The sequence below is a fragment of the Neodiprion lecontei genome, chromosome 3 (assembly GCF_021901455.1).
Source record: "Neodiprion lecontei isolate iyNeoLeco1 chromosome 3, iyNeoLeco1.1, whole genome shotgun sequence".
Taxonomy (NCBI): Eukaryota; Metazoa; Arthropoda; class Insecta; order Hymenoptera; family Diprionidae; genus Neodiprion; species Neodiprion lecontei.
In genome coordinates this window covers 35,059,990-35,085,888 of record NC_060262.1, presented here as the reverse complement: position 1 = coordinate 35,085,888, position 25,899 = coordinate 35,059,990, and the positions used below count along the sequence as shown (strand labels likewise).

The 25,899-nt window shown below is 41.4% G+C and overlaps 1 protein-coding gene across 1 annotated transcript in view; it reads right to left on the bottom strand.

The window, feature by feature from the left end:
• Window positions 1–653: 653 nt before the first annotated feature.
• LOC107219005 (GAS2-like protein pickled eggs) overlaps window positions 654–25,899 on the bottom strand; it is a 43,164-nt gene continuing 17,918 nt past the window's right edge. Inside the window, exons 4-8 of the mRNA XM_015657059.2 lie at window positions 12,514–12,715; window positions 12,170–12,254; window positions 11,025–11,487; window positions 9,991–10,399; window positions 654–3,229 (exon numbers count right to left, since the gene is read on the bottom strand). Coding sequence (XP_015512545.2) covers window positions 2,304–3,229; window positions 9,991–10,399; window positions 11,025–11,487; window positions 12,170–12,254; window positions 12,514–12,715 — 2,085 coding nt within the window. The 3' untranslated portion in view covers window positions 654–2,303. The remainder of the gene's footprint in view (window positions 3,230–9,990; window positions 10,400–11,024; window positions 11,488–12,169; window positions 12,255–12,513; window positions 12,716–25,899) is intronic.

Below are 25,899 nucleotides of genomic sequence, written 5' to 3'. Positions count from 1 at the left end.
TTTCGTAAGGCATGATAATTAGGAGTATTCAGCGCGGTGGAAGGTGTAAAGAGAAATATTTAATAAACGCGCGTCGATCAGTTTCCGTTTTGTTATGTTTTTATTTATTCATGTGTTTATTTTATTTTATTTTTCACTTTTTTTTTTTTTTAGTAAGATTTTTTTTTTTTTTTGTTTTTCATGCGTATATAAACTAAAATAATAACATAACGAATAATATAATAGATGATATTGTTGTAATATTATAATCGTTAACGTGGTAGACTGTGTGATTGGGTTATAAAACTTAGGCCTATTTATACATTACACTATATAATATTACGAACGGGCGTAAAAATTATTCATTAGGCGTATCGACCGGTTATAAGTGTGTAAATCACGTCTTGACTGACTATTAACTTTTCCTTTTTTTTCATTCCGAATTCACCATACAAAAGCAACAACAGTTAAGTTAGACGTATAAAGTAAACTAATCGAGTGAATGTATCATAGTTCACACCGGCGTGTACTTTAGAATTATCATCTTGTTTCTTTAAAAGCAACTGTTATACGGTTGTGTATTTTTATGCATTTACTTTATTTCTATAAAAGATTTCTATAAATGCGTAAGGCAAATTTCATACAAGGAATCGAACATGTACGGCGGTGTGGTGATTTAAAAAATTATTTTTTTTTTTTATACATATATATTCTATTTTAAACAGCTCTAAAAGGAGTTGCCTGAATAATCAGGATGGTCAAGACAGAAAATACAACATTTGAAATCTTAATCCAATCAACGATTTCCCGTTGACTCTCTGGACGAGGAGACCCACGGAAGCCGACGGTCGATGTCGCGGTAGATTGAAATAGAAGCCATTAATCACCGAGTTTCGGCATTTTGTTATTACATCCAGATCCGTTTGTGATACAGCGTTGAGTTATAGGTACCAAACAATCTTTCAGATCCTATAGCTTCCAATTTATTTTTCAAGCGTTTTTGCGTACGTGTTTCTATGTGTGTGTGTGTGTGTGTTTTTTTTCACTCGTACTTTATTTGTTTGTTTGGTTTTTTAATTCTATATACTTTACATCATATACTCTAGTTTATTTCTATATTGTCTATAAAATAATCTTAGCACGTTAAAAGACCCTTCGTCCTAAAAAAGTCCGTTTCTACATCCCTCGCACTATTGTATAAGACACTTGGTACAAAAAGATAATCAATTTTATTCGTTCTATCTCTTTGACTCTCACTTTCTTACCTTATCTCAAATTGTTTTTTTTTTTTGTTTTTTTTTTTATTCATCTCTCTCTACGGTTACTTTTGGTATAAAAACACATTTCAATATTGGAATGATGATACGCTATTATATCCAGTCTATTTGAGTAGTCGGATTATTTATTTTTTTTTTTTCAGTTTTTTTTTTATATTTGTATGCTTTTTTGTCTTGCATTTTTCACTTCTCGTCACCATTTTACGCGTTTCGTCTGTTATACTTACTTTCTTTCACCCACGCTTGACTTCATTTCTCAATAGCCTACAAACCACGGCCAGAGAACGTAGATACGTATACGATACAAGTATATACGTTGTAACGCGTAAATAAACTGTGTATCTCGTTCGCTTGTTCTTCTTTTAATAAATACAATCGATATACTATGTAATATATATATAATATAAATAAATAATTTTCAAATATAATATTCAATCAATTATAAAAACCGTTCGATTATACCCGGATATAACAGGAATTCAACGTAAAAAATTTTCCTCCCTTCATCGTCTGATCGCGTCGTAATTAGATCCGGTAGCAAATGTTTACACGTATCGCGCAATAATATTATAATATTATGCTGTTCGAGCGAACCAACCGTGCATTACATCTATACCTACATGGTATATAGAAAGCTGATATTCATTTGGAAGCCGCAACAGAGTATAGAAAAAATTCACTCAACATATTTTAAACTATACTCAAATAACATTTAAACTTATACAATGTGTATAATATTACAATAATATACGCTACTGCTGCTCTCCCATATAACAAGAATAATATCCTCACTCTCTCTCTCACTCTCTCTCTCTCTCTCCCACTCACTCACTGTTTCACTCTCTACAATCGTTACAAAATGAAAATCTATCGAAAAATGCACTAGTCGTGTAATAGTTAGAGTTGCCACTCGCTACCGCGGTAGGCCGAGCATACGTTACAATGCGTAGCTTAAGATAATTTATCGGAACGGTTGGAACTCCGTCCGTCCGTCCGTTCCTCGACTGGAACCAAAGCTTATTGTTAGTGACCAATTAATTATCAGACTCACATACTGTCCGAAGCGACGGACATCGGCCTCTTGTAAACCGGTGCCGGTATCCTGGAGAAGCCGCCGCGTTCGGAGGCGGCCTTCGGGTCTTTCCTGGGGCTCGCGGCTACGGGAAGCTGTTCCTGAGGCAGGGCAACGGTGCCGTTGCCGTCGACCCAGGCCTTTGTGAAGTCGAGGGTCGGGTCGCCGTCGGTGCTGCCGGCGCTCCCGTTGCCCTGATAGTCCCTCAGGAAGTCCTGGAGCTTCTGCACGACCTGTTTCTCGTCCTGGAGGTGCCCGACCTTCTGCAGAATCTGCTCGAGCAGAGGGTTCGCCACCTTCGTCGGCGAGGATTGGAGCGAGGCGGAAGAGGGCTTTATCCGCCGGCCATTCCGGTCGTATTGGGGGCTACTTCCGGTCATCGCCGGCCTCGGGAGGCTCTGTCTGGCCGGTGATTTTCTCGCGAACGCCGCCGTCGCCGACGTCGAGGTTTGGCCGTTTCCGTTTCCGTTCGCGTTCGCGTTCGGCGAAGCGAACGTGTCGGCCTGGATGCTCGGCCTCTTCCGCGCCTGCCTTCCGTTCCAGGTGTTACTTCCGGCCTGGAAATTCAATTGACTCAACCTGGGGACGCCCGAAGTCGCCTTGCTCAGACTGCCCGTCGGCGGCTTCCTCTGGCTCGTTCTGACCCCGGATCCTCGCTTCATCGGGCTTCCCTCGGGGCTCGAATTCTCCTCGCGCGGAGTCCTGCTTCCCGACGATGCTCTCGACACGTTACTGTTTTCCCGAACTATCGACCCCGCCCTCGGCGTCCTGTCTCCCGACGAAGAAGTCACGCTCCTAGCCGGCGATGCTCGCAGAGGACTCGACGGACCGATTCGCGTCTTACGCAGACCCGTCTCGATCGTTTCCGTCTCCACGCAAGACTTCTCAATTGTGAGTTGCTCTGGAACAGAAAAGATTCTGGTTCGATATTTTGCATTTTTCAAACTCTCGTTATGTCGGTCGGTTTCGCCGTTCAACGACTCTTTCAGAAGCTGCCGCCGTTATAGAGTTGAGATCGGAAACATGGTCGCATGGAGTTGTACAACATGGCGCCGTCAGCGAGAACAGCTGATCCTTTCAGATAGATCGTACGAATATGGAGGCACTGAAAACCTCATGCAAACGGCAAGGATTTTATTTCGTTGCGTTAAGTTAATGTGCCTAACAGGATGTAGGTATGGTAAAAAACGAATTTCGTAATTAAACACGACGCTTTTAAGGCATATATTTTTTGCCACAAGATAGCGTCCATGTCGATGTATCGGATCTCTTGACTCGTTCTTTTCTAATTGTCACAACGTTTGGACGAATGTTTATTTCGTTTGATAATATTTACACACGTATCACAGGTACATAACGAACGATGTGGACGATTTGACGGAGCTTGAATCCAATGATAATATCTCGCACGTTATATGTATATGCGTCATTAAATATTCCGGTCACAAAGCTGTCTTGTATGCAAAACTAAATTCGTCCCGCGATCTTTTCATTTATTTATTTAATGCCTTTTTTCCCTGCATTCATTTTTTAATTTTTATTTTTTTTTTCCCCTTCTTTATGTTTTTACATATTTTTTTTTCCGTGTCCGTACGTTCGTCGACGAAGTATATAACGCGAGCAGAGAATTGTATAACCGCCGCCTACAGAGGCTCCCAGCCTAAGTGCTCGGTTATACGCGCATTATACGTATATTATACGCGCGATTGTTGGAATATCTGCGACTTAGCTTTTAAATTGAGCCGGAGGGCCAAATTTGTCCGTAAGCACAAGCATTCGAACGTAAGGCGCGCGCGAATCTCTCCTCGTTAGCATATCGCGTGGGCCTCTTGGGTCTGATCGCAACGTTTATTTTGTTTACCGTTTCGTTGCCTTGACGCGTGGCGCACGTTCGACTTTACACACCACACATATGCATATTTAAACGCTTAAGCACCGTCTGACAGTTTCCCTCGAGGCTGATCTGAACTAAAAACCAGAAAAAGTCGTCACCGTCTTATTCCTAAACGCCAGAGCACGATGCTCGAATACACGCTTCACAAAAATGCGAACAATCCGTCCGATCCCGTCAATACGTACAATGTAAATGCCTTTCGGTTCTTCTTCTCGCGTAAAGCTGAACTGCGTTACAGAATTTTCGAATAAAATATCGCTGTTTATTTGTTTCCGAACAATCAAGAACACAAGGTTTGCCAACAGTTTCAGCATTAAAGGCACGTTCTACAATACTGCGTGATGTAAAATCGGGGTGGGGGAGGAACAACATATTAAAATTCTGTTTTTCATATTTTGTCAAATCGCGTCTAAATTTGTCGCAAATCGTTTTTCCTCTCTCGCGCGTTATTATCTCCTCTCGTATTTGCGCCGCAGCGCGAAATTGCATTGACAGATGCAGCCATCTGTTATTGGGAATCTAGTAAACGCGATTGTTCCGTAAGGACAGGTTGCTGCGCCCACGTCCGACTCCGGAGAGAAGTAATACCTACATACACGCGCTCCTTCTTCTTCTTCTTCCTTGCTTGAGGTTCTCACACACACTCCTGACGCGTACGCGTTACATCTGCATACGCATGCGTCTAAGCCGAGCTCAAGTGAAGCAGCGAAGGCGATCGAAAGGCGTGCGTGCGTGTGTTTCTCATTCTCTCTCTTTATCTTTCCGTACGCGAACGCCTCTACCATATACTCAAGTTTATGTAGACACGGGGCGTGTAGTAGGCAGTTGACGAGTCCGTAGGTATTGTAGATACCGAGTTACCTGCATGTAGGTAGAGGTATAATCTCTAACGCGGAGATAGTTTCGTGTGGAGTTTGCTGCTCGGCGTGCGCGCGGTTAAATGTCAGGCCAGCCTCTTCTCGGTTTCACGCATATATGTAGGCATATGTACCATATACTTAATCTACCGCGCATATTAATCGCCTACAGGGCGGTCTAATCTCCGCTGCTAGTTTTCCTCCGCGCGCCTTTGGAACCTCGACTTTCCCCTCCGCGCAATAATATCCAGACCACCCCATTGTCTTTTTCCTTTGTTCAAGATTAAAAATCTGACGTTTTTATGGACGTTGGTATAACGAGGCGAAAGTCTCGCGTTGTCCGGGTGCGCCTGGACTTGTATTTTGCACGCTTCAATTGCATCCGCGAATTTTCACGCCGACGTTTACCCAAAACTGGAAAATCTAAATTGGCAATTCGAATGAATTGAAGCAGGTCCAGCAAAAAATTTCTACATTTTTACATATTTTCTACTTCCGAGTTTGAAAATACACCAACGTTTATACGTGTAACGAGCTCGTACCCGGTAAGTCGAGTATATTTAGTGGCGTGAACTGATGTAATGATTAAAACCACGTGCGCCATATTCTTACGATGCTCAATGGTAAAACCTACATGACCTGAATGCTAAGGTTGCAGTCAACGGTTTTTTTTTTTTTTTTTATCGAAACGTTACTGCAAACGAATACCAGCTAGCCTGAAGCATCAGCGTTAAGAATAGACAACATGGGTAATATTAACAAACCCATGTCAAGAAATCTGACCATGATTTATAAGCATAATTAGTGTTCTTTAGGTGCTAATTACACGCCCGGATGAAAATTTAGGTGCTCGTCTTTTCGTAATTTGTTATGTTTCTTTCTTTTTCCTTGTACTCTATTATACAACTTTGATTTTACAATAATTGCAACAGCGAGTTTTTCTAAAACTAACAAAGATAGAAATCCCGTGCTCTTTTAATTCTATCTAGGTGCCATATTGAAAATTATCTTGCTCAATTTTATTCGAAAACACCGGACTTGTTTGTTTCATACACTATATCAACATATTCTTTCGAGACAGGCGATTCAAATTTTACAAGGTATTCAAAAACCCGACGAACTCTCATTATTTTTTGGGTGAAAAATCCCATGTTCGTAGACAGTGTCAAAGAAAGGAGAGATACCTAAAAGGTACCCATAACGACACGGTACCTCTTGATCGGTTTTTCTGACGCGTCTCTACTAACATTACCCACGTAAATATAAACAAATTTTTTTTATTCCTACATGCGCTTAATATCCGGTTTTTTTTCGATGCACCAAAAAAGTTGTAACAAAGAAGAAAAAAAAAAACACCGCGTATAAATATGTATACGAAAGAAAAAAATTGTTTATCCACGTGCGGAAAGAGAATCGTCACAAGTAGGTAGAATATATATCTTCGCATAGGTATATTACCTACGTGTACACACCGTGTATGCCAATTCATACGTGATTTTAAAATATGAATTCGTCGCAAAAGAACAACCTTGGCTATTTCCGCAACAGCGGGTTTATCGTTTCTGTATATTATATACACGAGCTGTAAGTACGAATATGCTTGTACACATATGTACAAATAATCCTATTCACATTCGTGCAACGGTTAATAATAATTAGTGAAGCCGGTCAGGAGAGCGATGCAAACGTGAGAGAGAATGGCATGGCAGTGAGTTCATAACCAGATTATTTGCCCTTCAAGGAGCCTGCAGGTTGTGTTATACAATATACACACACCGATGTATATTCGTGGGATATAGTCGATGTTTATTGCACACACACACACGCACGCATTGTTGTACGTATTCGTGACAACCGCGTACGCACACCTGTACTACTGACATATTCAAAAATGTTTCCGGCAGAACGATCGGCGGCAAGCGATTGATCGAAATTGAAAAATCAATCAACCGCGTCGCGCAGTCAAGTTGTATCAAACGAAAGTAAACTGCAGGCGTGACGGAAGCCGTGTGACTTTTTCTTTTTTCAATTTAATTATTTCTTTATTTATTTCCTTGCCTCGTTTCGTGAATTTATTTCGAACATATAGACGGAGAAAAGGAAGAAAGAAAGAACATTAGAAACAAAACTCGATTAACCGGAATTATAAATACCTGTCTACAGGTTTGCTTATGTATGTATAGTCACTGGGACTTTGGAGAACAAATTTATATATACCAGCTCTATTACCGAGCGCGAAAGTTGACTGACATTTTACGTTCCAGAGACAATAATTAGCTCGGCTGTATGATTAGGCGATTCGTTTACGGTACACGTGTATGCACGCATGCGAATACATGAGAGTGTAATAGTCACTTGGACCAATTTTACATGACACACTTTTGTGCCATGATATCTACGATTTTTAATCATTGTTGTCGTTGTTATTATCATTGTCATTATCATGATTATTATTATTATTATTACCCTATTTTTATTACACGGACAGTCAAATTGACAGCAAAAGCAAGGTTTGTCGGGAGAAGATTACGGTAAAATTTTTGTAAAGTTTTTCCGTTTTTTTTTTTTTTGTTTTTACATTCGGTTCTCCGCTTCGCAAAAAATATATATTTATTTATATATACTTGATAATTAAGCACTTTGAAACCAGTTTCTGTATTCAGGCAGAAAAAACAAAAAGGTAGCAATTTTTTACTCCCGTAGATCGCATTAATACCACAAATTTACGTTCTTACTGTAAAGACAACATGCTATTTTATACGTGCCGCACTCTCTGAAAATATTTAGACTTGCGAGGTTTCGATGGAGTTCAATTATGGCTAAGAAAAAACTGAAAAGTTGAGAGTAAATCAGTGATTCGTGGCTCGACGTTGAATAAAAAATTGTTCTGATGGTTATTTTCAATCAAGAGATTCCACTTTTTTCTATAAATCTTGAACCATGCATTCACGGATGAAAGTTTCTTTCTCTGTCTCTCTCTCTCTCTCTCTCTCTCTCTCTCTCTCTCTCTCTCTCTCTCTCTCTCTCTCTCTCTCTCTCTCTCTCTCTCTCTCTCTCTCTCTCTCTCTCTCTCTCTCTCTCTCTCTCTCTCTCTCTCTCTTTCCAACGACCATTCATAGAAAAAAAGTAAAACTACGCGTATATTTAATGGGTCGTTTGATAAAATAGTGAAACTTGAATACCTTATTTTAGAGAAACGGAGATCATTCTCCGAGTCCCTGCATATTTATCCCCATAATACGAGATACCAAGTTACAGAGAAATCCTTAATAGCGAAAGATATAATAGTATGCCTAAAAACGAAAGACGAGTATATACATCTAGAATACGGACGTGAACATCAGGGGCCATGCGTAGTCGCATAGACGAAAGTATCTTTCCCGATTAACGCACGTAGAGTTTGAATCTGAAAATGATTCTAATTCTCGGAGAAATTTTACCCGCGAGATAATTTCTGTATAATGACGATTTAAAAATTTACATCATACCTACAGGTATATTATATTAATAGTGCCAACATCTCGTGTTCCTTCTCTCCTTCTTCTTATCCCTCCTCATCTTTTTCTCCGTTACCTTAGGATCACATTTGCGCGCTGACGTCACATTATTTTGCGAGTCGCTTACATTCTCAAGCTGAGAGCTGACGCTCGAATGCCAGCATAACATAATGCATCGTTATCGCAGAGTTTTACGATCTCCCCGCATTACCGATCATACCGAGATACCTAGAAATATCAAATAGATTCGCTCCAGCGTTCAAGTTCCGCCAGAAATTCCTCGCGTGCTCCATCCTGTTTATTATACCCGATGACTACGGCAAAACATTCGATGGTGTTTTCGCGGTTTAATCAGACTACACGTATCGAATTTACACGTGTCGGTATTACATGTACAAGACACGCGTGCGTCATGCCTGCCATGGGGTACCTTTACGTATGTACCATTCATGCAGGATATAAAATGAAACTTGTACGGCGACGATGTATCTATCTACACGGGGAAATTAATTCGCGTACATGATACTTTGTACTTTCTTCCCAGCTGGAGATCATCCGACAAGCGATTTAATCGAATACCGATTTCTAAAGTGTGCCTATGATGCATGGGTTTAAGGGTCGCTCAATGTATACGCATAGGCGATACGATACCGTCCGCTTGTAAAAAGGAGGGGGGGGGGGGGGGGGGGGTGTCAACCTCTTCGGCGCGTGTATTACACACACGTTAATGTAACAAACTGAGATGAAAATGATGATGGTAATAGTAATAAAAGTAATGATAATAATGATGATGATGATGATGATAATAATAATAATCGTTTTGCCGAAGCGGCTTAAACGACTCTCGATCAACTTTTTATCGTTAATTACAGACCAGCGTCTGCGGAGAAGTCAAATTGGACGAAGCGTGACTCATTGTGAGTATATTATTTTTCGTACGGAATGACAGAAGAAGAAAAAAGATGTAGTAGGCGAAAAAAAACCTTATAATTAGGTTCGGATCGAACCGATCGTTCGTTGATCGCTCTATACGTATAGGTATACCGATTTCACATTTTCTAAGCGGGTATTCCAAGTATATTCTGCATCGATGATGCGCATACATGTATACGTAATTCGACACAAAGTTATATATAGTATATACATATATTCGCGAATTTTGAGTATTATCAAGATTTTTAAGTATTGCATATCTGGAAAAGGATGACGAATCGAAATAATCAATTCGCAAATTGAATCGGGCAAAAAGTTGCTTCGGATCATACAACGAGAAGAAAATTACACGCGATGAAAGAACGAATGAATAAATTGCGGGCTCGGGTTCGTCAACCTGGATTTTTAACATACAAACAAGAATACGTGGAGGAAGAAATAGAAGCTGGGTCGGTTAGCGGCATGCCGAAGATTTACTCACTTTGATAGTCAACAACCGTAGGCGATGCCTGCGTGCTGCAACCGGAAGTGGAATTCGCGGATGCCGGCTGGACGGCACCGAGGCTCCGATAGCCTTCGTCGGATACTTCGCTTCCATTGTCCGAATGTTCGCCGTCGCCCTGAGGTGACTTGGCGTAGTTGCCGACATCCTTGGCGAACCTCTCGCCCGTCGTTTCCTCCTTTATCACACCCGGCGGACTCGGAGTCGGGCTTCTGCTCGACGAGTCCTCGTGACATTTGTAATTGAATATCGAGGGCTCGTACCTCGGCGTGTCGTCGTGAGACGAGGCCCGACGAGCCACGCCGCCCTCGACGACGTAACGTTTCGAAAATTCCTCCGAAAGCGGCACCTTCGCCCGGATCTCTTGATGCAGATCTTTCTTAGGATCCTGAAACATTTTTGCGGGAAATTCGACAATTTATACCACAATATATTACTCCCGGCAAAATCGTATAACATATATATATATATATACAACAACAAAATTTGTCGATAATTTTTGTAGCCGTATGGATTTGTCACGATATATTTTTGATTGAATGGCAGAAAGAGAAAAGGTAGACGAATTTTAATTGTAAAATCAAAAATCAAAAAAAGATCGAGATTTTGAATGACAAACTTTTATTCAACGTTCGAATGGCAGAATAATAAAAAAAAATCAATATTCTTTGCCACTTTCAGGTACATATTGCATGTTAAAAAAACGATTATTAAATGATGCAGCGTTTTAGTTCTGCACGTAACCACGGTGTTTAAGCACGCTTTTTTGCTAATCATTTGTATTTTGATAGACCTTGTACGGATTGTGTAACAGTCGAGATGTGCAGATCAGCGGAAGAGTTCCGCCGGCCGGTGCGCAGGAAGAATATAAAAACGGTTCCACGTTTGAAGGCAAGAAAAAAAAAAGAAACAAAAACGAATACAAATGCAACGGAACAAAAAAAGAAAGAGAAGAACGTCGGCAGAACGAACGTGAAGCGAGTGCGGTTAATTAACCCGAGGCAATTAGTTACCTGGTAGCTATCCTGATTTCGGCTATGATACATCTGAGAGCGTCCGTCGTACTTGATCTGTCTGATCTCCTCGTTGAGCGCCTTCCGGGTCGGATCGAGACCGGAAGTCCCGATCCTCGAGTTATCTACCTTCGGGGTCGGGCTCCTGGACCTGGAGTTCATCTTCGGCGTCGGCGACCTCGACCTCTGCTTGTTCAACTCGCTTCCGAGGTGACTCGGGCTTCCCAAAAACTTTCGCTGAGGCGTCGGGCTCCGGGATCGACTCGAAGACTTCTTCAACTCCTCGCCGAGATGCTTGTTCTGTTGTACCTGATGCGGGGTCGGTGAACGGGATCGGTTTGCGGAGATCGTTCTGTTCGTCTGCAGGGACATCGGCTGGTGCTGAGGGCTCTGATTTTGCACCCCGGCTCCCGCACAGGAACCAACGCTCGAAGCCGAGCTGCGACGGGTTCTCGGAGGTGATCTTACGATTAGAGGGGAAATTGTATTTTTACGCTCGTCAAGAAGATCATCGACACCCCGATATTGTACGGTAACGTTCGTCAATGCCTTCGCTTTCCGGATAATTTTTCCTCGGTCCGAAAGAAATTTCGAGCTCGATACTGTACGAATCATGTGACAACGAATGGCGATGAAGTTGACGTGAGAGAATGGGAGTCATTGTTACATAATTCGTATAGAATCGATCTCGCATTTTCTTCCGGACCGAAACAAAGGTAGCCAGAAAGGAAAGGCGTCGATAAACATTACTGTACATATTTACATAAATCGCTGAGAGAAATTTCTAGTTCTGGTTACTGTACCATGTACATAGATATAGTCTTTTATTTTAACTATCTTCATTTTTCACCACAATCGTAAAAGCGTAGGTACCTAGTATAGTGGGTGGAAAAATGAAAATTTAACGTTTCGATACAACCAACCGGAGAATATGGCTGTTTAAAATAATTATAGACTAAATAGTTACTAATTGGATAAAAACTTGCTTTCATTTCCAACAGTATTTAAACCGTTGCTTTAAGTATGCCCGCATTTTACTACAATTTTCTACAGTAACTATAAAAGATGAAATTTATCTCAGCGCATCATGTTTTTTCAAGTGGTATATAATTTTCTCAACTTGTACCATGACATGCCCAACTCACCGTTCGTAGTGTACCTGCGCGCTTCCAAGATCAAACGACCCGCCCGCCTTCTGGATCAATTTCGCCGAAATCGTTGAACGGTGCGCTATCATTGTGACAAAGGTAAAATTCGACTCGTCTTAATAATCGAATGAGTACAATAATTATAATTAATAATAAATTGTGACTTGTAGAAGTGAAGGATTATCTCTCGATGCGTACGGTGAAACGGGTTAGGCATCGATCCTTCCGACAAATCAACCCTGCAGGGTCTGACGATGATGGTTAGGTTAGGTTGGGTTGGGTTGGGTTGGGTTAGGTTAGTATCGTAAAGTGTCAAGAAAGATATGAGTATGTAAACTTACAGCTGCGGCACCGGCAAGGGTCGTGCTTGTCGAGATAATGGCTTAGGGTGTCCCACCCTCCGCCTACTCGCACCATAACGTGATTTCGCAGTATGCGGACGAAGATCAAAACCTTCGTGTCACCGATCCTGTACTTTCCTTCGGATACTCGGATCATCGGAAATTGGGTTGGACAGTTGCATCGTTCGACCAAATCGCGCACCTGAAAGCCGAGTGATATTCCAATATTATACCTTGCGCGATTGGAAATCGGGTCGGGTAAATAATATCGAGGTATCGTCCCTGGGAATGGGGGATGAATAGATCGAATAGGTGTTACGTACGTACGCGGATCATTGACGTACGGTGAGATATTTGATTCCTCGCGTCGTCCGTCAAATATATATGTGCCTACATGTATACTAGGGTGTTTCAGTAATAATTATTAACGATTTTTCACGGTGACACCCCCGAAAAAGTTTTTTTCTTTGCATGTTAAAGGAAAGATTTTGCAAAAAGATGAGCGTTCTACGTTATGCGGAAGATCGCGATAATTTGATCTTTCACTTTTTCATATTTTTTTCCCAATTTGTGTAGAAACACGTTGTAACATTTCGATTATTATTTATTTCCCGACATTAATATTCAACCCAAAGATCACGATCTATAACGCAACGATATACCAACCGGGAATCTTATTTTCCTAAATTAAAAGTTCATATTAAATTATAACTATTTCATGAGATTGAATTAATAATGCAAAAGTCGTCAGACACACTTTTCAAGCATCAACTGGAAACTTGAAATTACAAGTGTGGGTTTTCTTTGCGACGTAAATTTGTATAATAATTGATGTAGGCAATAAAAAAAATTGTCCGCTATTCTTTCTGAATTCAAAAAAGCGTAATAAAAAAAAATTAAAAATTAACTGACAATGAAAACGTTTCACGGAGTGTTATGATAAAAAAAAATGGCAAATTATTTTTTTCCAAAACACCCCAACGTATATTTATGTACACCAAACGTTCACTCTCGGGTGTAGAAATTATTTCGCGGAAAACTCGAGCACAGAGTTATTTCTTCTCACCGTTATACGCGTATCGTTATGCGTGGAGAATTTTCCGCAGCTGCAGCGAAGACTCTTAAGCATTTTAATTAATAGCTATTAGGTATAAAATCTGTAACCGTAATTTCCCCACTCGAGAATTTTTGCTGTACGATATTTCTCTGCCGCGGTATTATTGCTTACATACAGAGTGAGAGAAAAAGAATCAAACTACGAGGAAGAAAAAACAAATTCCCTGCAAACTCTCGAGGCTGATGATCGTGCCGCAGGTGAGCTTCAGGCATTCGTTGTCAACCTCGAGAGAGAAATCAGTGACAAATATAAGTACCCTGTATCTATACGAATCGCACAATAATTGACGGTAATTATAATTGTTCCGCCAACGGCTTTGGAATTTTAGTGGAAAGTTGGATTCACCATTTTTCTGGTATTCCTTGTTTTTTTACGCGTAATAAGCTCCGTCGCAATATCCGCCCTGCTGCGTAGCGGTGTCTTTGATATTAATCCGGCATGCACTGTGAGATTCTCTCTCTCTCTCTCTCTCTCTCTCTCTCTCTCTCTCTCTCTCTCTCTCTCTCTTTCGCGCGCGCGATTACGCGTCCCAGAGTCGAGGGTCCAGGTAGGTACTTTAAAAATAAATAATTATCGATCATTGCATCTATAGCGTGGAAGATAAGATATTACATACATTTAGATGGTATCTGCAACAACGCTAGTCTCAAATGATACGCACACAATATACAATTGATTGGATTGGCCGCGTGCTGGGCGATCGGGTGATTGGTAAATTATTGTTAAACCGGCTATCGGAATATATCAGTTTCTATGCCGAACACCCACGGAGGCTTTCACGCCGGGGTAAAATGGTCACAATCATGGAACGCCCGGTTAAGAATCGCGGGTTATTATAAGCACAATATATCACATCTTCGTCATATGCGCCGACTCACCTATACCGTAAACGTTCGTAAATTACGTATCAAATCTTTATACACGTACGTATATACAATACATATAATACGTATATACCTTGCCACGTAGAGACGCGTACAAGAGATTGGGAAATTCTGCTACTGGCCTTCGCGCTTCTCACGGTGAAACTTTTCTATCCCTATTTTCGCAATACCGCTTCTTTATATACATATATTATATACACATCCATACGTACATTCGTATACAATAAGCTGGACACTTTCTCGTACGACGCGGCATAATCTATGACTCTATTTCTCTTTGTTCGAATAATCAGTCTGAGGAAACAAAGATTAAATTCGTACTGCAGGTTCTGAAGAGGAGGAATGACAAACCGAAACTCTGACTTATAAAAATTCGCGAAAGAAAAAGTAAAACCAGTAAAAAAAAAAAAACACGAATTAACAGCTGATCGATTACTTGCCAATTACGGATGACGGGGGTCTTAACTTTTTTCTCGTTCTCAACACAAGCATCCGTGACTATCCTTTCCTCTTAAATCGCAGTGAACTCTGTTCGATAATCGAGGTTGAAAACCTTGCGAATATTGGATCGGGAATTACGTCGAACGGAACCCACGTCAAACTGCAAATCCAATTAAACCGACCGAAGCAACAGTTGAACAATTCGTTGCTGAATTGGAACAATGCAACGATGTCGATTAGAGGGAAAGCCAAGCTCGGCAGTGCTCGAGTGTATCTAATAATGACAGAGTATAATTGAAATTCGCGGTGTGCAGTGCCTTCCGAACGTCAGAAATAACAGAGGAGCTCCAAGTGCGTACCTAAATATTAAAAGGCAGTACGCCGATTAATGAGTGACGCCCACGTCACGGCAACGTCCCAACCGACGATATTACGTCGACACGACTAGAACTATATATATACAGGTATACATACAACACGTATACGAGACACGCAAGGAAGTCGAAACGACGTGCGTTTGTTTGTTTGTTTGTTTGTTTCTTTCTTTCGCTTTGTTCGCAAATACTCGTCCGAAGCGTACAAATGCGGGACTAGATTTTATGGGAAGCTCTTATTCATGAGCATGGACGCAGAATATTTGTTCCGCAATATCCGAACAAGCGAGTCCAGGTACGTTTAAATACTCGCGGATCGATGATTGTCGCCGCGGAAGAGAAGCTGCGGGTTTTAAACCGCCTCGCGTACGATAACTATTATTGTAATAGGCCTGCTTATTACCGTACTAAAACCTCGAGCATTATTCAGAATAATTGTCGCTATCTTTTGCCATAAATTGAATCACGACAAATGGCGGTGCCTGTTAGTCATGAAAGGCGCAGCAGCGGCAACGGCATTGCAGGTAAGCGGACAGGATGATAGTTATGACGCTATAATGCAAGGCCGACGGTTGCATTATGTAACTCGTCCGGGTCTACGGAGCGTGCAAACTTACTCGCCGGATAGCCAAGCTCCGATCCGATCGTCTCCTCGCTCGCAAACACTGCAAACTTAACCGACTTAACAACCTCGATGATAGTTTTGCACGGCTCGATTGGTCCGCCGATGAAAATTACTCTGTAATAACCTTTTTGCACGCCTCGCTTTGATGCTTTTTCACCCAACATTAACGGCTTATTACAGACTAGCCTTAAACGAATCGTCTGCACGCTCCTTCGCTTCGCACTGTTATACTCTTTGTCGGCTTTGTTGTTTCGTCTCACCGATCCGATTCGAAATCTCACATCGTACGGAAGGCGTTAATTTTTCTAGGAGGAATAACGATCGTCTTCGGAAACCGGATTAGCTGATTTCCTTGAAAAAAGACAAGGAGTTGGCCTCCTTTTTGACTGGCTTCAACATACTTTTGCAGAGCATTTGATGATCCAAATGATTCTTGACCGCGCAGTTACGTTTGAAAAAGGCAGGTTAAAAAGAAGTTGATCGATCGATCGATCGACTGGCCGAAATGAAAGTGGAAAGTGGAGGGAATTTTCATACCAAAATAGAGGCTACGAGGTGGAAATAGAAGAAGAGAGCGCTCTTCGAGCTCTTCGAGCTCTTAAAAGATAGCCCTGCAGCTGACGGACGTCTAACGTTCGGTCCATGCAGGTCGAGAGGATCGAGATACCCGCGTGGCATAAGCGGGAGAAAGTGATGGCACAACTTTAGATCCTGATGTTATCAGTACGAGCATCTCCCGTATCTTCGAAGGCATCTTCCCAGGATCAGAGCGCTAGGTTCATGGGAAGGAAGTAACGCAAGTGGCAGGTCACGAAATGACCCGAACCTGAGCCCGAGCCTAAACTCGCGTCGTCGGTGTAAATGGTAGGCGTACTAATCGTGTTTCGGAATCTTAAATTTAAACGCCGGGTTACACGAGAGGTGAAAATTAAGTCCCTACGGTCGCTCTACGAATTGTCGTTTGTGTATTGAATCGGTTCTTTCACCCGTCGGTCGAGAGTTTACCGTGACGATTAAATTTGGCGAAAAGTACGCGGTCTCGTTGTCTGTCTCTCGGATTGTTGTTTTCGCACGGTTCGTACAATGGAAACGGCGCGTTGTTGCGATTCGGATCGGTATCGAACGCGTACGCACGTTTACTCGCGTAATATCATTGTGTGCCTGATAACCCGGATGTGACACCGATGCAAATTTAAGATGATCGCACACCTTCCGGCCACAACGAATACGCGACTCGGGCTCCATTGCCATTGTTATCCGATTTCTTTATTTTCTGAACGAACACGCGGAGCAACGTTGGGAGAGGAGGGAAGGGGAAGAAACGAGAAAAAAATGAAAAAGCACTTTGGTGGCCAGACTCGTGCCTCCGACGATGCGACAGCAACGCTGGCAATAACGACAAAGCGGTAGAAATCGTCAAGTAGGATGCAAGGTACAAAGAACCCAGAACTTCTTTTGTATCTACGCTGTACGGACGTTTCATACGTCTGCAGACTTGGATTATTCAACAAAGCGATACATTCAGTTCGTCTGATTCCAGAATTCTAAGGGTGCGTGTAACGTACCCATGAACCTTAAGCGTTAAAACGTTGTTCTCGTATCCTGCTGAAGAGAAGTGGAGTCATTAATACGAGAGCGATACCGTATCACACTTTCATTTTTGCAAGAGGTATGCCCAAGCACTCCAAGTTCGTTCAAGGAGGAATCATTTCAGCCAGTGAGTTTTGTTTCAAAGCTTGCAAGCACTTCAAAGAAATTTCGTTGATCCCGAAAATTGGTCTCACAGGATAAAGCAGAGCTGTATGCATTAATTTTTTTTTTTGGCACTTTCATGACAAGTCAGAATCCAAACTAACAAAGTCGAATTTCGAGTTCTCTTACGCTTCCAGATTTACGTTATGCCACCCGGCTTTCCATTCCGTTTATCATTTTCTAGTTAAAATTCCGCTCGATCTTCCCTTTCACGGACTTGCAGTTAAACCCGACCTAGGATCGAGTGTAATTTGTAATTTTCGCAGGCTGCGCAGGATGAACGGAAATTAAATGTGTAATCTGGTATGTAGCAATAGTCGAGTCAAGTATCTGTTACAAGGTGCTTAAAGGTGTCGGGTGTCAAGACGCGTCGTTGAGCGTCGGCTTTAACTGCACTGCAGCAAAAACGGCGCGGGTTCGAGCCCCGGCTTTTCCCTTATGTACCTAGCTCGGAATTCGGGCGTCGTTTTGACTCGCGAAGCGCCGCGGCGCCGGCGTCTCGCGCAATCAATACGCGGCGCGGTTCGTGTATCGCCGCCTCTCTGCAAACTCACCTCTGTTACATACCTATAAGCGCGTATTCGCGTTCATTCCGCATTATTGCGCTTTTCGAAATCCATTTTGGATCGACCAACCACTGTATTTTCGATAAATCCAAAGGTCGCAACCCGCACCTTCACGCTTGAGACTTGGCCCTAAGATTTTACGGTCAGAAATCGTGATTTTGTGCAACGTGCGTTACAGTTTTCCCTCGCTAAACTTGAAAGTGCGAAGGGATAATATTCCGTTCTATCATTGCCGCTTTTTTGTAGCCGTTATAATTTCCCGTCAAGCGTCTCTAAAAGCAATCGCAGAATATCTATCACAGATTGCTAAAAGCTCTCTCAATTGAGTTATTGGCAAAGTGCCTGGACGCACCTGGTAGCACGGAGTAAAAAAAAAACAGCTGTAATGATATTCAATTACTCATTCCGCAATTAATCATCAATTGCCTTCAGCTGCAGCTTCTCTTCGTACACGTACCTGCTATGTGTATACGTATATAGATATATTGATAGACCTGTAATATGCAAGTTATACGCGCATGGTTATAGGAAATAGCGAAGCGGAGAAGATAGGTGACTCTCCGAGCGATTATAATTTATAATCGCACCGCATTTATTCAACAGACCGAGAGACACAGGTGCCGTCTATCCGTCCATCCGTAGGACACGCGGTAAAACTATTATAGGCACGTAATACGCATGCAGCATCAGTGTTGCAGCTGCGAGAGGACGACGACGGCGACGACGACGATGATGATGATCACCACCAGATACAAATCGCTTGCAATTAAACGAGCCTTTCATAAATGCAGTATACATATATAATACAAGTACATATTATACACTGTGTAATACTTAAGTGACCGACTGATTCGTCGTAATTGTGAAGGTACGTAATATCATCTTATTACGTAACTAACGTCCCCCCCCTCCCTCTCCACCGCTATGTTCGGACCGTTGAAACGAACACGGATCTACACCCTGTGTAAGTACAGTAGGTGATGCGGATGAACCCGAGGTATGATGAACAGAGGTTCACGATGAACTCGACAAGATATCGCAGAGCTGTATTGCGGTGGTCGCTTTTCTTTATTTGTTGTTTGTTTGTTTTTTTTACATTTGTTGTAAATAACCGAAACATAATGAATAAATCAAGAACGTGAAAGGTAAGTAATTAGAAATGGTGGCTTGATAAATTATACCGATTACTAAAAGTCGTTCAGCCGTAATATAAAGGAGCGGCACCGCCCACACGGTAACAGATTTTTCTCCATCTCATTTTGCTTCCAATGTTTTTTTTTTTTTGCTCATTATTTTCTTCTTTTCTTCTCTTCTCAATCTTATCAAAGTTTCGTTTTATTGCTACACCTTCTCTCGTTCGATCTCAAACAAAGTGATAACCTCGTTCCTCACCCTCCAGTTATCTCAAGGATAAAAAAATAGGAATAGTATTAATGATAATCCTAACAAAATATGAAAAAAATTGATCCAACCTGATTCCGCGGTTGCTTTGTAACGAAAGCTAAAATCCCTGATGCATAGTTGAAGATCGCTTCGTACATCAAGCCCCATTCTATTTTGCAAGATGTGATCGTGCCGCGGAGTGGAGTGGACAAGGGAGTAAACGAAGAAGAACAAGGGTAGAACTGGAGTAGTGCCTGATAGAAAAGTAAGATAAAGGGAAAAAGAAGAAGAAAAGAGTTCAAACCGACGTTTAGAAGCCGTACAGCGGCTAGACGAGCTACGTGACGTTATTGGAATAGCCTACATTCAGATACTTATAAGTATACGTATAAAACTAGGAAGCGCGGGCTTCAGCTATTACTGCAAAAATGTCACTACTAATATCGTCGAGACTTTCTCAACGTCTTTAACGTTCCCCTGTTACATCTCGCGTCAAATTTTCACTTCGCAATGCAGATTAGGTATAATTGAATTCGTTCGGTGATTGTGAGGTTGCCTTTTTGCAACGTTAATCAACCCCGTTTTCGTCCCGAATCTATGACTCAAAACTCTACTGCATATTCGCATACGGACGAATTCCCGCTAGGAATGCACCCCGTGGCAACCAATTCAAATCCAGAGTTATTTGTTGGTTCGAGACTTAAAATAACTGCAGCGTTGGAATTCCAGAGATGCCTGCAGCAGAACCGCGCTCCGACGACGTTGCATTACATCTGGGTTATTACTGCCGTTGATACTAACAACAACAACAATAACGATAACGATAAGTATTCGGCAATGTAACAGCTGTTGCATCGAGTACGCATGCGTGACGAAGGATGTTCAAGGCGTCGTTATTTTTAACGAAAGTTTGATTTTTTTAGAATTTTCATTCCCACATCGAACCGCGGAAGGGTCGCGTCCCTTGAAGAAAAGTAAGAAGGGAAGAGAAAGAATTTCTCGAGCGTTTTAAAGTCTCTTTCAGCGTCGCGGTGACGCGTTCCATTAGACTTGAGCTATGAGCTCGGTCAACTTAGTATTGAATTTCTGACCCATTTCTTTCCCCGAGATAAACAGTGATTAGCTAAGACCGGACCGCAGCCGGACCTTGCACGGCTCAGTAGCCTTCTCTATTATACACTCGCTAACTAATTGCACGTTACGCCAACACCGTCCTGGCTTGTTGCGGGGGGAGGGCATTTTTATAAAGGGAACGCGCGATTCGATCATCAACGCGAGTGCGCCACGTCTTCGAAAACAATTCAACCCTTTTAAAGACACTTGACGCTACGGCAATGCAAGACCGCTGCTGAGAATTTATCTCGCGATTGGTATGCGACTTATGCATACGTGAGGTAAGAGCTTCTTCGGAATGCACAGAGTGTACGTAGTAAAAGCTGTACCGATACGTTGAAAATTTCCTGCAAGACTTTGCCAGGCGTTTCGGAAGCAAAACTCGAGTTATTTTTTTCCACGTGATGACCGTTTGTTGTTTGCATGTGTGTGTGTGTGTTTTTTTTTTTTTCCAATGTAAGAAACTAGAGCGAATCGGTTAATTTATCCCCAGAAATATTGATGTTTCAGAATTACAATTGATTTTAATTACCTGAACTCATTTATTCAAATTATCCATTGACAACGGCGATTTAACTGTGTTGAAATCATTACCATAAATTGTTATATGATATTTTAGGAAAAGTTCTGAGACATTTCCTGTATGCTGACTGTAACCATGATTCCGGATCTTATTATCGTCACCTCGTAATCGGTGGTCAAATATACGCAAGATCGTTTTCCCGTCGAACGGACGTTTATCTTTGATTCTTTATTCGATTTTTTTTTCGTCCACGCGGCCTAAATAACTTGGCAGCAAGAAATGTTTAACAGGCTTTGAATAGAAACTGTATATGCGCATCTATCCCAACGCTTGGAATTCAGCATATCGTTAAAAAGAATTTTATTATTCGAAGATACGATGATATAAGTAATGCTTCACTGAAATTTCTTGTGCAATGGCTTTATCTTTCTAAATTTCGATAGAATCAAAATTGGATACGTTTAAAAAATTGTTTCAAAGAGAAATACCCAAGTTATTCATCGCTTCCAATTCGTCTGTCTTCAATTTTTATTTCTCTAGAGTTTTCGATAAAAGTCTTGAGAATCGCACAAATTAACGTAGGTTCCTGATATGACAAAATGACATTGTTTGACATGTTTTTGAATGAGAGAAGAATAGTGAAATTGATTGAAAACGATGTCAGTTGACGCCCTGGAGGCTCAAAGCGATCTCTGATCACAGCCTAGAGACGATTATACAACATGTCGAAAGAAAATAGTAAAGATTTCCTTTTCCAAACACGCTAATGCAGCCAGTGTATACAATCGTCTGGACAAGTATGCTGCCGCTGCTGCTGCTGCACCGATGAGGAAAAACCCTGCAATGCGCATACCTAGCTTCTAAAGCCAGCTGGTTCGATACATCGATCAGGTTAAAGAAGTACAAACAAACTTTTTCCAGCATACGACGACGCCTTGTAGTCGAAGGGTTGACGCCGGAATTAAAAGTTAGATTGCACCGAGAGGATCGCCTAACCAGAGTGATTTAAGCGGATGTAAGCTAATTCACCGCTGCATCGTCGAAAGACGCCGCAAGTTTTCGGCGTTATCGGTTTCGTTTGAAAGAAAAGGCCGAGTATCTAGTTGATTAATGAACACCTACCTACCTACCAACATTAAACTTGTATCGTAGAACCGACTCGCGGCGTTCATCTGATTCACTGAACTATTTTACGCCTGCTGAATAATCTAACTTTACAATACTTAGTCATCGCCACTTTTTCAGTACAGATATCGTGGTCGACATAGATAGATGATTCGTAAAAATTTCCGGAAATCGTTACTGGGTTAGTTATACCTGAACGTATAATATATTTAAAGAGCGATGTAACGTGCATTTTTCGCCTCTTCTTTTTCGGTCCAGATATAATTTTTACAGCGATATTTTAACCGATAACAGCCTGCAGATGTATTCGGGCATTTTATGAACCGTTACTCAACTCGCATCTAGAATCGTTTTCGAAAAATTGAAGAAAGCGTACATAGGAGAAGGAAAATTTGTTTTTATCAACGTGAAACAAGGCCGGACTTGTGTTCGTAACATCCTGCATGACAGACCGGATTTCCGGAGGAAGGTCAGGCGTCCTGCACTACGTAGATATACACACATTCCTTGCACAAGGACACCGCGAAAGAAGTCCCGGATCGTTCGTAACTAACTTTTAGGAACCTTGGTCTTATCTTGACGCGGAATTACCGAGTCAGTGTTTTGACAAGGAAAGCTGTAAGTACGTAGGAATGATAAGAGGAAAGTGGCGACATCGGTCTGCTTGAAAAAGTTTATAAGCTATTACAATACCGTGATGTGAACAATTTAATGGCCAACTCGACGCAAGATTTATGTATCGATTCGTAAAACCAGATGGTACTCGCTTATCGCCAATGGGGATGAAAGAATGTCACACAATCGGCCTGCCGTACTAAGGAGCCTCTTGGCATGTTTTTAACACGTGAGAAGATAACGCTTGAAGCGGGATATAGTGTAGTTTTTGATAAGCGGGTCGATAGGAGTGTATATCTACCGCGGGACTTATCCGTCGGTTATTATACATGATACGGTCGAAGTGACTCGTTGAAGAAAAATTCACCAAACATTTCATGTATCCAGGATCTGCAAGATTCGAGTAACGAGTTTGGAACCGGTTAAACGAACATTTTCTGCAGCTGAACAGCGAATATGGAAGTCGCTTTCTTACAACGCGAGGCTATAAATATTCGGCAAATGTTGCAAATCATTCGAAAGTTTCATTGATAAAACTCGGATGCGATGTATCGATAACAGTACAGCAGCTGATTGATGTACGTGTAAATCAATTTATCAATCTGACGTGTATCAAAAGCGAAACGAGACGATGACGGCTCGAATATTTGACACGAGTATTTGTCTAAACGTTCTTTTCGAAACTCTTCGAAGACGCAACGCGCGCGGAGAAATTGAAACGGAGAGAGAAATACAGGAAGCTAGAAAGGAAAAAAAACACACACACACACAAAGATTACAGGTACGTACGTAAATACCTACGTGTCGTGACCAACGTTTTCTTAAAAATATCTCCGAGAATCGATACATCATCGGACTTTGGAACAGGCTTATATGTTTACTCGAGCGATAAACGCCGAGTTTAAAGCATGCGATAAGGTTGTTATTTTTGGTGACAATTTTCTTACAGAAATGCAGCCGAAAAACCGTGAAATTATTTACAGTATAGAAGGTGAAGAGATGCAAGCTCGTCTCTCGAAAGGCGCGGTTCCAATTCACATCGGCACAATCAATACATCCGTAGCTCGTATAATATCGATAAAACGCGACGGAAATAATTGGCCAGATTTTGGCGAAGCGTGCAGGTTCCCTTGAACTTGACACGAAGTGAACCAGGCCGATCAATACGAAGCTTTCCAGCGCTTGCGAAGAAAGGCTTTCAGAGATTCTGAGTCGGCCGCGAAGCTCCCATCCTGACGTAAGTATTTCCGTAACACCTCCAACGAAATTATAACGCACAGGAAGTAGACGAATTTTCGGACCCGGTAACCATTTGACGTTTACGTTCGGTATGCGACAAACAATAGTCGTTATATATCTACATACCGACGCATGCCTATGTATATATATGTATGTATGTATATTTATCTCACGCTCTTGTAACGGTGGTCAAAAAACAAGGCGGCGTTTCTCCTCCTTTTGCACCACTTAAACGACGGAAGAAGAAAAGGAAGAAAGAGGGAGAAAGAGAGAAGACGGAAAAATAAAAAGTTTGTTTCTAAAAAAAAAAAAGAAATCGCTTAGCTGTGACGATCAAGTTAAAAGTCACGAAAGGAACTGAGAACGCTTATACAATTTTTTAACCTTTGATCCGTGGCTGGTTTTAGGTCATAACAAACAAGTCCTGCAGTCAATGGAACGACTGTTTCGACCGATCGGTATAAACGGATCAGTATGAAACGGTACACCGTTAAAAATCTTCCCGCAGATCTACTTTTTGCAGACTCTTCCGTTATTGTAATGAATTGCAAAAAATACTTGAAAAAAAAAAACATCGATCATTTTTATTTTCTTGGACCAATTTGACATTATAACGTTTACGTCATAGTTGATATAAGAACCGATGGCCTACCTGCCACAGGTCGCATACGCAAACCTCGTATCGCATCGCATTGACAGCAACGTTTATCATTCGTCCAACACGTTATCTCGTTTAATCATCGATCCATCGCGCATTTTTTTTCCTTCTCTTTTTCAATAAAATAAACTATCTGGCAATTGCGAGCAGTCTACAACGATCTTTTCAATCTATTGTTTTCCGGATTTAATATCACTTTGAAGTATGCCGCAGATTGATCTAACATTTTGTAAAATTTATCAGTTATCGGTATTTGTATTGTGTATATATATATATATATATATATATATATATATATATATATATATAATTAAGAATAATAAAGAAAACAAAATTTGATATTAACATTGACCATAGATTAAAAATAGAAAAGTGTCCATACTTCAACTGTTTCTTTTTTTTTTTCTTTTTTTGGATACATAAGATTTTAAACATATTGTATTCAACTGTATTGTAAAATAAAATGAAAAGAAAATCGCCCGAGACCAAAGCAGCATATTTTTAAAGAATTTTATAACCTCATTGACGAGTTGTGGATAAAAATTTGATACCCAGAGAGCAAAAGAGAAATAAAATGGATCGTGAATCAAGGATCGATGACGAGATATACAAAATCCTGTAAGGCCAGCACTATAATTCCTTGTCGATGGCAGACAGCAGCATTCCTAACGCCTGGTGCAGTCCAAGTAGTTCTGCCCGCGGTGAAAAGCCGGGATTTAAAGTATGCACGGCATTATATGCACGCGCAGTGCGTAGGGTACGTACGTATAATATAAACATACATACGCAGAATGTATAAAGAGAGCGTGCCTTCGTTAATACACGGTAAAAAATCAGTGGATATCTCGAACAACCGGCAGTATAAACGTTATTAAAAGGCACGGTGCATTTCAGGAGGATAAGGTAAATGCATCCAGTTCAACAGTGTCGAGGCTGCTTATGTTAGCTATTCGCCACATCGCATGGCGGCT